Raw genomic sequence first — 11,948 nt, forward strand, 5'->3', positions numbered from 1 at the left:
TTTCTGCAAAGGGCCAGATAGTAAATGCTTTGGGATTTGAAGGTCGCAACTGGGCAACTCAGCAACTATTCAACTCTGCTGGTGTAGTGGGAAAGCAGCCAAAGACAATATTAAGTGAATGAGTCTGACTGTGTTCCAACAGAATTTTATTTTTAATACTTAAATTTCATGTAATTTTCATCTGTCACAGAATACTATTCTTTTGGTTTTTCTTCAACTATTAAAAAATGTAAAAACCATTCTAGCTTACGGGCCTTACAAAAAAAGGCCGTGGGCAAGATGTGGCTGCAGGCCATGGTTTGCAGACCCCGGTTCTAGATGGGTGAACAGCCAGTTCAGGACCAGGGATGCTGCCCACGCAAGACAGACAGGCAGGATCAGCTTAAGTGTTTTGTCCTGATTCCAAAGTGGCAGGTGTGGTCAAGGAGCTCTGAATTCATTATTTGTCTCATTCTTGGTCCAGTTACATACAGAAATGACCCCTAGTGTTACAAGACCAGGATATCAGGCAAGGCCCCCGGGAGAGTGAAAGGGGGTAGCTGGCAGTGCTGGGGCTACAGTCCTGGGCAGGGGTTCACTCCCTCTCAGGAGGGGGGCTGGGACAAGTGCACGTGCAAGATTTCTTCTGCTCTCTTCAGGTACTCGGCTGCCTTCTTCTTCACACCCTCCCGGCGGGCAGGTGATGGGTCACCTGTGAAGAGAGAATGGCTCAGCTGAGATCCCTGGGTTCAAAACCCCTGGTCTAGCCCCTTACAGTTCACAGAGCATCAACATGTGTCTTTCCCTACCTCCCTGGGAATCAGGTCTATTCTCCCCATTTTACAAATAAGAAAACTGAGGCCACAAGAGGTAAAGAAACTGCCCACGGTTGCACAGCTTGTCAGTGATGACCAATTCTGATCCTTGACTTGTCTTTTACTTTCCCTTCCCTTCCCTCCACCGTCTGAGACTCTAGGCCTGACCTTCCACCTTCCGGTCGTACTCACCAGGAACGCCCTGTAGCAGGATGTGCACGCCGTCCCGATAGCCCTGCAGAGCTGCAGGGTAGGCACCTGCCTTCTCATCCCGCAGAGCCTGGGTGATGAGCTCTGTGGCTTGGCTCAGATAGGCAGGGGCTGGCCGGCCTTCCTCGTCCTCTTCCTCCTCCTGCCCTCCAGGCTCCCAGGGTTCCTGGTCCAGCCTTTCGGACTCTGCCTCCATCGCTGCCAGCTCACCCATGTGGGTTGGACTGGGGCCTGCACCTTCTACAATCAGATACGGAGGGCTCAGGCCAGACTGCCCTCCGTTTCCCAGGGCCTGCGGCCCATCCCCAGACCTCTCTTGCCCATCAAGGTACCAGCCTGCCCCAGGTGGAGGGAAGCAGTGCCTGAGCAATTTAAAAGCCATTCATATATAACAGACTAGCCATGATTGGTTTAATTGGTGGAGTTCCTGTGCTTTTGTAAAAACAGTATTACCTTCCTAATTCTTTAGGTACATATTAACGTTAGTTTGCGAGGTCTGGGTCACTGGGCCTACTTCCTTCCTGACTACAGTTGATCTACAAATCTAAGAATTCCCTCCGTAAAGTTTAACTGAAGGATGCCAGACCAACTAAGCCAGGCCAAGGGTAGAAATGCTCCAAACCTTGGAATGTCGGAATAATAGATGCAGAGAATCTCAGGTCTTACAACCTCAGTTGAGGACCCAAACATGAAGACAGTGGGTGGTGGGTGTCCTCACATTCCAGAGAGAAGGTCTCCTTATATACCCCAGGACTGGCCAAAAGGGGGCCAAACATCCTCTCTGCAGCTTATACAAGAGAAGGCTAGAGATTTGGTCCATCATTGGCGAAAAGGCCTTTGGAGGGAAGGTGCCAGAATAGGAAGCACCATGGTGCACCACTCACCGGTCTAACTCCATCCCAGTGACCCTGTGAGGAGACTGGGAGGCCTCCTGCAGGAAGGGAAGATGACCTCTCACTTCCCAGCTGGACATACAGCCAGTGTTGCTCATGGAGCAGAAGGCAGAGGAGTTCCTGGGATGCCCTAACGTGAGTACGAGAGTTTGATGCATGTGTTGAAGAGAGAGACGAGTGCCAGCTCGTTGCCTGGAGGACTCTGATGTTGAGGGACTTCCTGGAGGTGCCCACAACAGTGGGGCAAGGAGATGAGGCAACATCTCAGCAAACTGTACTTCCAGGCTTTGGTGGGGCAAGAGTTTGGGAGTTTTCTTTTCTTTCTTTTTTTTTTTTAGGATTTTATTTATTTGTCAGAGAGAGGGAGAGAGAGCGCACAAGCAGGGGGAGCGGCAGGCAGAGGGAGAGAGAGAAGCAGGCTCCCCACTGAGCAAGGAGCCTGATGTGGGGCTCGATCCCAGGACCCTGACGCTTAACCAACTGAGCCACCCAGGCGTCCCAGAGTTCGGGAGTTTTCTTATGGGCCAAGGGAATGTCTGATGGGAGCTACATCCTAGGAATCTTGACAGGCTCCTGTCGGAGCATCTGGCCACTGGACACCCCTGGGGGTCAGCTGGGGCAAGGCAGGCAGGCCCCGGTGGCACCACCCTCACCTTTCCCCCTAAATCCTTCTTCCCCATCCCAGCTGTGGAGGGGCTGAAGGAGCAGGGACGGGAGGAAGCAGAACAAGAAGAGTAAAAGGATACTCCTCCCAGGCGAGCAGGGCGGTGGTTTGGAGCTGAGTAACTGCATGGAAGACTGAGGTCCCGATTTGGATCGGACCCGCGGTGAGCGAACCCAGATGCCTGAAACCCGATCACAAAGCTGAGGGTGTGCCCGGGAGGTCACCAAAGGGCAAAGAAGAAAAGCCAACAAAATGGGCTTAAAAAGATGGGAGGATTCCAAACTGAAACGCTTTCATGATGATCCTGAAGCAGATCAGCCGCTTCAACGCCCCAGCCGCAGCCACAGCACAGGGTCGGAGACTTTGAGAATGAAAAGGTGCAGTGTCTCAGAGCCTGGGACTCTCAGCTCCAGGACCCAGACCTCCATGGGAAGAGGGGAGGGGGCTTCCCCCGCTATGGCGGGTCTGTGGTGCCCCCACATGCCTGGGCCTCCTGTGGGAGGGCCTCCTCCTCTGAGCCCAAGTCTCACTCCCCTGACCAACAGGCCTCTCCTGCCGTCAGGATCCGCAGCGCGACCCTAAGCTGGCCAGGAAACCCCCACCTTGGGCTTCCAACGGAAGGAACTCAAACCCTCCCAAGACCGTGTGATGAGGGGCGCCTGGGTGGCTCAGTCGTTAAGCGTCTGCCTTCGGCTCAGGTCATGATCCCAGGGTCCTGGGATTGAGCTGCATCGGGCTCCCTGCTCGGCGGGAAGCCTGCTTCTCCCTCTCCCACTCCCCCTGCTTGTGTTCCCTCTCTCGCTATGTCTTTCTCTCTGTCAAATAAATAAATAAAAATCTTTAAAAAAAAAAAAAAGACTGTGTGATGCCTGCCTGTTCCAGAGCTTTCTTGGGGAGAAGATCCACCTGCCCCTGAGAAGATCTCCCTTTTCTTTCTCCCTGGTTGCTCACTGTCCAGGGGCATCCAGCTCATGAGCCCTGGCACCAGGGTCCCGGCTTCCAGTGCTCACTAAGGCTGCCAACTGCCCGGAGTGGGGCGTCTTTCTAGCATTTACACAGGTACTACACATGCTAGTCGGTGGCTCTGCCCGCCCTCCTTGCCCCCACCTCAGCCCCCCTCTGCTTGTCCCAGCTTGTTACCTTCCCTGGAGAAGGGGTCGAAGAGGGCAAGCTCAGCCTCTGTGAGGGGGCCTCGGGCAGGGGAACCGGACGCCTCCTCGGTGCTCCCACAGTTAAAGAGGAGATCCAGGGCCTCCTGGGCAGGGCTGGATGGTGGGGGATCCGCTGTGGAACCAATCAATGGGGACATTCATGCCTGTCCTTATCATTTCCCAGCTTTCAAAACGCAATTACCCTCTCACTAACTCCTTGTGGCACCCACGGGCATAGACGAGCCCACTCCTCATCAGGGTGGTACCCCTTTTACAGACTAAGAAGCTGTAGCCTAGAGAAGGAAAATGGCCTGGCCAGAGCTCCTCAGCACGTTAGTGGTAGAGGAACTGGGACATACTGCAGAGTTTTTACTAAGCTCACTGAGAAGGAAGTGTGTGCTCTCCACCACCCCCAGGCCCTCCATCCCTGGCTCCCTTCCCAACCCTGATGTACCTGGCATGTCCAGTTCCTCCAGGCCTCTCCTCTCTGTGGGGAGCGGCTGGGGCAACCAGGTATCCTCAGGGGGCGGTGTGGGGATCAGAGGGGGTGGCAGGATGTGTAGGTCTCTGCACATGTCGGAGGGCCGGGTCACCTCCCCACCCTGCAGGAGAGAAAGACAGGGACAGGGCGGGGGAGGGGGCAGGGGGAGTCTCAGGGTGCAGCCCAGGGGGCAGGTGGGCTTCCCAGGTGCCAGGGAGGAGGGACAAGCAAGGACACATACCCGGAAGAACTCCTTGAGCTGGGGGCTGTTGTTGAGCGCGGGGATGTGCACAGTGAAGCGAAGCAAGTCCTCAGCCCCCTTCCGCCGCTCTTCAATCACCGAGGCCTCAAACCGGCCTGCAGCGCCCCCCAGGACGAGGGGTGGGGAGAGACACAGCGAGCCACAGGGGTCACTTTCCTGCTTCTGCCGGAGAGGATCCCAGCAGCCGGCCATCCCCCCAGCAATCTTCCCTGGCTCCTCCTGGGGGGGCAGGCGTGGGCTGCTTGCAAACAGGGACCAAGCCCCCTAGGCCTCCATGTACCAGATGTTTACGGAGCACCTACTAATGTGCTAGGTTCAGAAGGTGAAAGGGAGGAAAGCAAGGTCTCTGCTCTCATGGATTCACATCCTAGACACGGGAGGTGGGTGGGCAACCAACAAGAAACAAAATAATTTCAGATGGTTTTGATGTAACGGAGAGGAAAGGAAGTCTCGGAGAGGAGAAGTGACTTGCCCAAGGTCACACAGCAAGTAGCTCCTTTTCCACAGTCTCCCTGCTCTGTTCTAGGCATGCTGCGAATGAACTACCTCTGACCTCGCGGCTGGCCGCGGCGCCCGCAGCCTGCGTCCCCTGCGGGCGGCAACCCTTCGCCTCGCTGTGAAAGAGTATCTCACGGGAGTCTAGAGACCCAACTAACAGATCGGTCCTGTCCACCAGAAACACATCACGAGTGGCATGTGCAATTATTCATTTTCTCGTAGCCACGTTAAAAAGAAACAGGTTAACTCAACTTGAATAATTTATTCCACTGAACCCGGTATATCCAAAATAGTCTCATTTGTACATGTGATCAATATATAAATTATCGCCATAGTTTCCATTCTATTTCAGTGTGCACTCAACCCACACGCACACCTCGGCTCGGACTCACCACCTCTGGCCTTTTGGACAGCGCAGACCCCAGCTCCAGGGGAGGAATTCTGGTTCTGCCACTTACAGGCCAAGCCCCTCTATGACCCTGAGCCTCAGCTGCCTTGTCTTGAAAATGGGGCTAAGGAAGAAGGAATGCTGAAGGGCTCCACACACACTGAGGGCTAGGCTGCTCTGAGCCTCAGTTTCCCCATGTGTGAAATGAGGCTGTCTCTAAGGGCCCTCCCCAAAAGTGCTTCTGCTGGGGGTTTTGGCCCCCCATCCAGCTCCCCCCCCCCCGCCCAGCAGGGGTCCCCTCTGCCCACCTCTCCCTCCATCTCTGGCCTGAATGCCTAGATCAACACTCACCAAACACCTGGGCGCGGGGGAAGGCCGGGAACTCCTCCAGGCGGCGGAAGAGGTTGCGGTGGGTGTAGGCCAGGTCCCCATGCAGCTTGCGGAAGTCGCTGTACCGCTTCCAGACCACCACCTGCCAGGGACCCGAGACTTGGCCCAGGCCGGCCGTGGTGCCAGTGGGAAGAGGCTTTCCCCACCCCCAGCCTGGGCCCGCGCGTGCGTGGGTCGGGGCCCCGTGCCTGCTCCTCCCAGGGCCACAGAGTTCCCACTTGTTCCTCTGCTGCACCTGCATCTGGAACTAGGGAATGGTCCCCCTTCCTCCCAGGAGCCTCACCTCTTTGACATCCTCTGGGTCCCTCTTTGAGATGAACTGAGGAAGAAAGGCAAGAACCAGGTGAGACTAGAGACTGACACCTGACACCCCATCGCGCAGTAAAATCCAGCGATGCCCCAGGTACCTCCCAGCCCTCGTTGTGGCCTTTGGCTCTTGGCCACTGGTATCAAGGTGTCCTGGCTTCAAGGCTTTGTGTCACCTGAAGCAGTTTTTCTATCACGTGCTAGTTTCTTCATGTGCCAGATGGGAGGATCCTATCCAGACCCTGTGGTCCTCAGCCCAACTTTTATCTCAGTCCCTTCATGAATTTGCGGGCCATCCTAGCGCCGGGGTCGTGCTAATCTCTGTGCCGTCCCAACTTCACATGTGTGCTAACAAAGCCAGGACTACCTCACTTCCTTCGACGGGCCACGTCCCTGCATCTCCTTCTGAAACGAAAGAACCTCCAGTTCTCTAAAGAACGAGGTTCTGTCCCAGGAGCCACTCCCTTTTGTAAGTGAGGAAGCCTCTGTGGGCAAACACTCCTTTAGGCAGAAGAAAACATCACTGGGGTTGCAACCTCTAGAAGAGAAGAATGGGGTCTGAGCTGGGAAGAAGACTCTGTACTCACTATGGTATAATCATAATAATTAGAAAATAACACTCTACAACGTGGACTACTTGATAGTCTTCCAAACATCTCCTTTTAATTATCCTAGAACCCAAGGTGGCAGATAGGATTAACAGACCCATTTACCAGATAAGGAAGTGGAGGGGCAGAGAGGGGACATGACCTGTGCAAGATCACATGGCACGTTTTGCAAATGATCTATCTGATAATGAGGTGATATCCAAAATATATAAAGAACTCCTACTCAACACCAAAAACCCAAAACAATCCAATTTAAAAATGGGCAGAGGGGGTGCCTGGGTGGCTCAGTTGGTTGAGTGTGGGTCTCTTGATTTTGGCTCAGGTCATGATCTCAGAGTCGTGAGATCGAGCCCCATGTAGGGCTCCAAGCTGGGTGTGGAGCCTACTTAAGATTCTGTCTCTCTCCCACACTCTCTGCATCCCCCACTGGCTCGAGGAAGGGAGGAAGGAAGGGAGGGAGGAAGGAAGGGAGGGAGGAAGGAAGAGAGGAAGGAAGGGAGGGAGGGAGGGAAGAAGGAAAGGAGGGAGGACACTAGTAAAGGTAGCTCAATAAATATATAAAAAAAAGGGGGGGGGGCAGAGGACCTGAATAGACGTTTCTCCAAAAGAAGATATACAGATAAGCAACAAACACATGAAAAGATGCTCCACATCACTAACCACCAGGGAAATGCAAATCAAAGCCACAATGAGATATCACCTCACACCAGTCAGAACAAAAAGGTAAGAAATAACAAGTGTTGGTGAAAATGTAGAGAAAAGAGAACCCTCATGCAGTGTTGGAGGGAATGTAAATCAGTGCACCAATATGGAAAACAGTATGGAGTTTCCTAAAAAATTAAAAATAGAAATACCACTGGATACGGTAATTTCATTTCTGGTATTTACCCAAAGAAAACAAAAACACTAATTCAAAAAGATATATATCCCCCTATGTTTATTGCAGCATTATTTACAACAGCCAAGATATGGAAGCAATCTAAGTGTCCATCAATAGATCAATAGGTGAATGGATAAAGAAAATATCATAGATATATACAATGGAATATTACTCAGCCATAAAAAAGAATGAAATCTTGTCATTTGGATAACATGGATGGACTGAGAAGGTATTATGCTACATGAAATAAGTCAGACAGAGAAAGACAAATACTACATGATTTCATTTATACGTGGAATCTAAAAACAAAACAAAATAAACAAAACCAGAAACAGACTCATAAATAGAACAAACTGGTGGTTGCCAGAGGGGAGGTGGATGGGGGGGTAAGTGAAATAGATGAAGCAGATTAAGAGGTACAAACTTCCAGTTGTACAATAAATAAGTCATAGGGATGAAAAGTACAACATAGGGAATATAGTCTATAATATTGCAATAACTTTGTATGGCAACCGATGGTCAACTACACTTACCATGGTGAGCATTTCATAATGAATATAAATGTCGAATCACTATGTTGTGCACCTGAAACTAACATAATATTGTATGTCAACTATACCTCAGTTAAAAGTAAAAATTAAAAAAAAAAAAAATCACATACCAAGTAAGAGGGACTGGTAGGACCAAAACCCTGGCCTTTGCTTTTCACAATAGACTTGGCCTGAAATATCTTGGGTAAAAGAAACTAGATTTAAAAACTGTTGAGGAATACATATACCTGACAAAGGAGTCATATCCAGAATATATAAAGAACTACAGATCAATACTAAAAAGACAACTCAACTTTTGAAATTGGGCAAAATATTTGAGCAGGCACCTCCCACAAAAGAAGGTGTTTGAATGGCCAATAAGATAATGAGAATATGTTCAACATCATTAGTCATCAGAGAAATGCAAATTATACTCCAGTGAGATATTACGCACCCACCCACTTAAAATGCTGAATTTTTTCAAAAAAGATTTTATTTATTTGAGAGAGAGAGAGAGACAGAGAGTGTGAGCACAAGAGGTTGGGAAGGGCAGAGGGAGAAGCAGGCTCCCTGCTGAGCAGGGAGCCCAATGTGGGGCTTGATATTAGGACCCTGAGATCATGACCTTAGCCGAAGGCAGACGCTCAACCAACTGAGCCACCCAGGCACACCTACAATGCCGAAAATTGAAGATGCTGATGATACCAAGTGCTGGTGAGAATGGGATTATAAAAGTACTTTGAAGTACCGTACCACTTTGGAAAACTGGTAATTTCTTTTTCTTTCTTTCTTTCTTTTTTTTTTAAACGATTTTAAAGTTATCTCTAAGCCCAACATGGGGCTTGAACTCATGACCCTGAGATCAAGAGTTGCATGCTCCAGGGCGCCTGGGTGGCTCAGCTGGTTACGCATCTGCCTTCAGCTTGGGTCATGATCCCAGGGTCCTGCAATCAAGTCCCGCATCAGGCTCCTTGCTCAGCGGGGAGCCTGCTTCTTCCTCTGCCTGCTGTTCCCCCTGCTTGTGCACTCTCTCTCTCTCTGACAAATAAATAAATCTTTTAAAAAAATTAAATAAAATCTTAAAAAAAAAAGACTCAGGTGTAAAACAAGGACAGCTGTTTTTAATTCCTCAAGGAATTGGATTGCCACCTAAAAGATATCAAAAGACTGACACATCCATCTATGTTGAAAGGTTTTTCTGTCCCTTTGGGTACATTTAGCATAGGGATAAAGGTCAAAACAAACAAATAAACAAACAAAAAAACCCCACAAGTTCTTATCAGGCTCTGAATATCAGCCACCAACCTGGCCAACTTCCAACCACAGAGCTACTTAAACATTCTTTTAAATATTTTGTCAGTTTCAGTTAGGACCAACAGCAAACAGCGCCCTGGAAACTGGTAATTTCTAGGACGACTACACATGTAGCTATCAAATGATCCAGCAATTCCACTCTTAGGTACATACCAAGAAAAAATGGGTGCACATGTCCATAAAAAGACTTGTACATGAATGTTCATACAACTCTACTCGTAACAACTAAAAATTTTTTTAGACACAACCCAAATGTCCAACAACAAGAGAATGAATAAACAAATGGTGGTATATTTCTACAAGGGACTCCTATCACATGGCAATAAAAAAGAACAAACAACTTATACATGCAACAACATGAATTCCAAAAACATTACATAGAGAGTGAAAAAGGCCACACACAAGTGAGTACTTGCTGTGTAATGATTTCATTCGGATGAGGTTCAAGAACAGACAAAACTAATCTACAGTGACAGAAGTCAGGACAGTGGTTACCTCTGTGGGAAGAGAACTATAGATTGGAAAGATAAAAAGAAAGTCTCTGGGGTGAAGGAAATGTCTATATCCTGATCTGAGCTCTGCCTGCTCAGAGGTATACACTTTGGAAGTGTCTGTGTTTTTGCTTCCCTTTAATAGTTATGAATGCACCAGTTTAATAGTTGCCTAGTTTAAAATGCTAAAAGTACAAAACAATTTACGGTGAAAAGTCTTCGCCCAACCAGTTCTCGGATATCATTCTACAGATAGTCTTTTATACGGTTTCTATTTTTAAATTCTTCTCATGGTTTCCCCCATGTATCTATAAAATCTGCTTATAAAGTTGTTACTGCTTCGTAGTCAACTTTAGTCTTTCCCTATTGACTTCCTGCTGGGACGGTGAAGATAGAGACTTACTCTTGAAAATTCTCGAGTATGAATTTTTAAAGTCACAGGTATTTTTTTGAAAAAATTAAAAATTAAACTCTTAAAAAGGGCTTTTATGTAAATATCAAACAAACCAGTTAACACGACTTACTCCAAGAGATTGGAGAACTAACTAATATTTGGACTGAGCCAGAGTTTTCGTGTTAATTTAAAGAAATTCACAGCCTGATGTGCAGACACCACACGTTGGGCGTGGGAACCCACCCCTCCCACTCCGAGAACTGCCGTCCACGCCCTTTTAAAAGGACAGCGCCCTCCCAGGGCCACACCTCCTGATGGCTAAAGATGTAAACGAAGTCTCTTACCGCAGCCTCCCCTTAAAGGGGAATTGCATTTCTGTCGTCTAAAAAGGGAGCGTCCAGCAGTGCTTTGCCTTAAAGTAAAACACGGCCCCCCTTGTTAAAAGGGTAAAGGTCCCCGCCGGGCCCCACCTCACCTGCGCGGTCACTTTATACTCGGTGTAGCCCTTGGGGTGGGTCCGGGGGTCGGAGACTGTGTAGTGCCGCAGGAAGTCGTCCTTCGCCTGGCGGGACATGGTAGCCGAGCCGGAGTGGAGCTGGCAGCCGGCCTCCGCCTCCTCCACGCCGCCCCCGCCCCTCCGGGTCAGTCTCCGCCAGCCACCGCCTGTCCGGGGCCTGCGTCCTCCTTCCCCGGGTCCAGGGAGCCGGTCGCAAGTGACGGCGCAGTTCTCGGCCTTGGCTTGCGGCCAGGGAGCGTCTAAAAAGTTCTCAGTGGCTGGTAAAGCGTGAACTAGGTGATTTAAAGAGTTAAGGACTGGGGAGGTTGGATCACTCAGCTCTGACCAGTGTTCAAGCCCGCCCCATCCAACGTGTCCAAACGACTTCTCCTCTGCTTCCCAGTTCCCTTCTTTTATCTACCTACCCAATTTTATTGTGTCCAGTGCGTGCCAGTTGTAGCCAAATCATTTCCCTGTCTCCCTCCATAGGATTCGCTAATTCATATTTTCTGCAAGGGTAGGGGAAGCAAAAAAGAACTTCAGAGAAGCAGGATGGCTTCACAGGTTCTGAAGTCACACTTCTTACCAGCTGTATGAGTTTCCCTTAACTACTGGAGCCTAAGTTTCTCATCTCTAGAATGTTTATAGTGTTTATAATAAGGGATGTTTATAATAGAATCTACTGCAGAGCAGGATTCTTTTTTTCCCTGCTTGGTCTGTCCAGCATTCAGCCCCACCTATCCGTTAGCACAATATCTTTGTTTGGAGGTAGTTCTCCCTAGGTGTAGCCCTTCAGCCTCCTACACAGAATCCAAAGGTGCCAGCTCCTTTCCTTGCCCCGTCCTGGGTGGGGGTGGGGGAGTCTCTCCTGAAGCTTGAATCTTGAGTTTCTTGAGTGAGGGACAGAGGGCACAGTGCCTGGCAAGGGCAATAGTTTGTTCCTGATGTGCAGTGTTGGCTGCGGATTGAGCTGCCCAGCCTCTGGGCACTCTTTTTTCCAAACCTGATGTCTGGCATCCTGAGACCTCCATCAGGATGCTATGAGCTCTTAGTATCCTTCCAAGAACCATCCTTTCTGCTGAAGACAGTTGTGGTCCGTGTCTGGGGCAGGCCGTCGAGGACCCTGACCGATACCACAACAGGTTGTGACAGGTTGTGAAGCTTCAAAGTGGTAGTGTGGGTGAAGCCGCCGCGCTTA

At 49.8% G+C, this 11,948-nt stretch overlaps 1 protein-coding gene across 3 annotated transcripts; it reads right to left on the reverse strand.

Annotated features, from left to right (window-relative positions):
• Nucleotides 1-420: 420 nt before the first annotated feature.
• Nucleotides 421-10,988, reverse strand: SNX15 (sorting nexin 15). 3 transcript variants are annotated; one of them, XM_078057797.1, is made up of 9 exons: nucleotides 10,730-10,987; nucleotides 8,059-8,116; nucleotides 6,015-6,050; nucleotides 5,693-5,813; nucleotides 4,435-4,550; nucleotides 4,167-4,314; nucleotides 3,702-3,845; nucleotides 987-1,244; nucleotides 421-691 (listed from the first exon to the last, which is right to left on the reverse strand). In XM_078057797.1, the coding sequence occupies exons 2-9, from the start codon at nucleotides 8,068-8,070 to the stop codon at nucleotides 585-587; spliced, it is 942 nt and encodes a 313-aa protein (XP_077913923.1). In that variant the 5' UTR covers nucleotides 8,071-8,116; nucleotides 10,730-10,987; the 3' UTR covers nucleotides 421-584. The 3 variants fall into 3 exon arrangements, with proteins under 3 accessions (XP_077913923.1, XP_035957070.1, XP_077913922.1); XM_036101177.2 differs by lacking the exon at nucleotides 8,059-8,116 and having other exon boundaries at nucleotides 10,730-10,986; XM_078057796.1 differs by lacking the exons at nucleotides 6,015-6,050; nucleotides 8,059-8,116 and having other exon boundaries at nucleotides 10,730-10,988.
• Between the last annotated feature and the right edge of the window lie 960 nt (nucleotides 10,989-11,948).

The sequence above is a fragment of the Halichoerus grypus genome, chromosome 11 (assembly GCF_964656455.1).
Source record: "Halichoerus grypus chromosome 11, mHalGry1.hap1.1, whole genome shotgun sequence".
In the NCBI taxonomy this organism is placed as follows: domain Eukaryota; kingdom Metazoa; phylum Chordata; class Mammalia; order Carnivora; family Phocidae; genus Halichoerus; species Halichoerus grypus.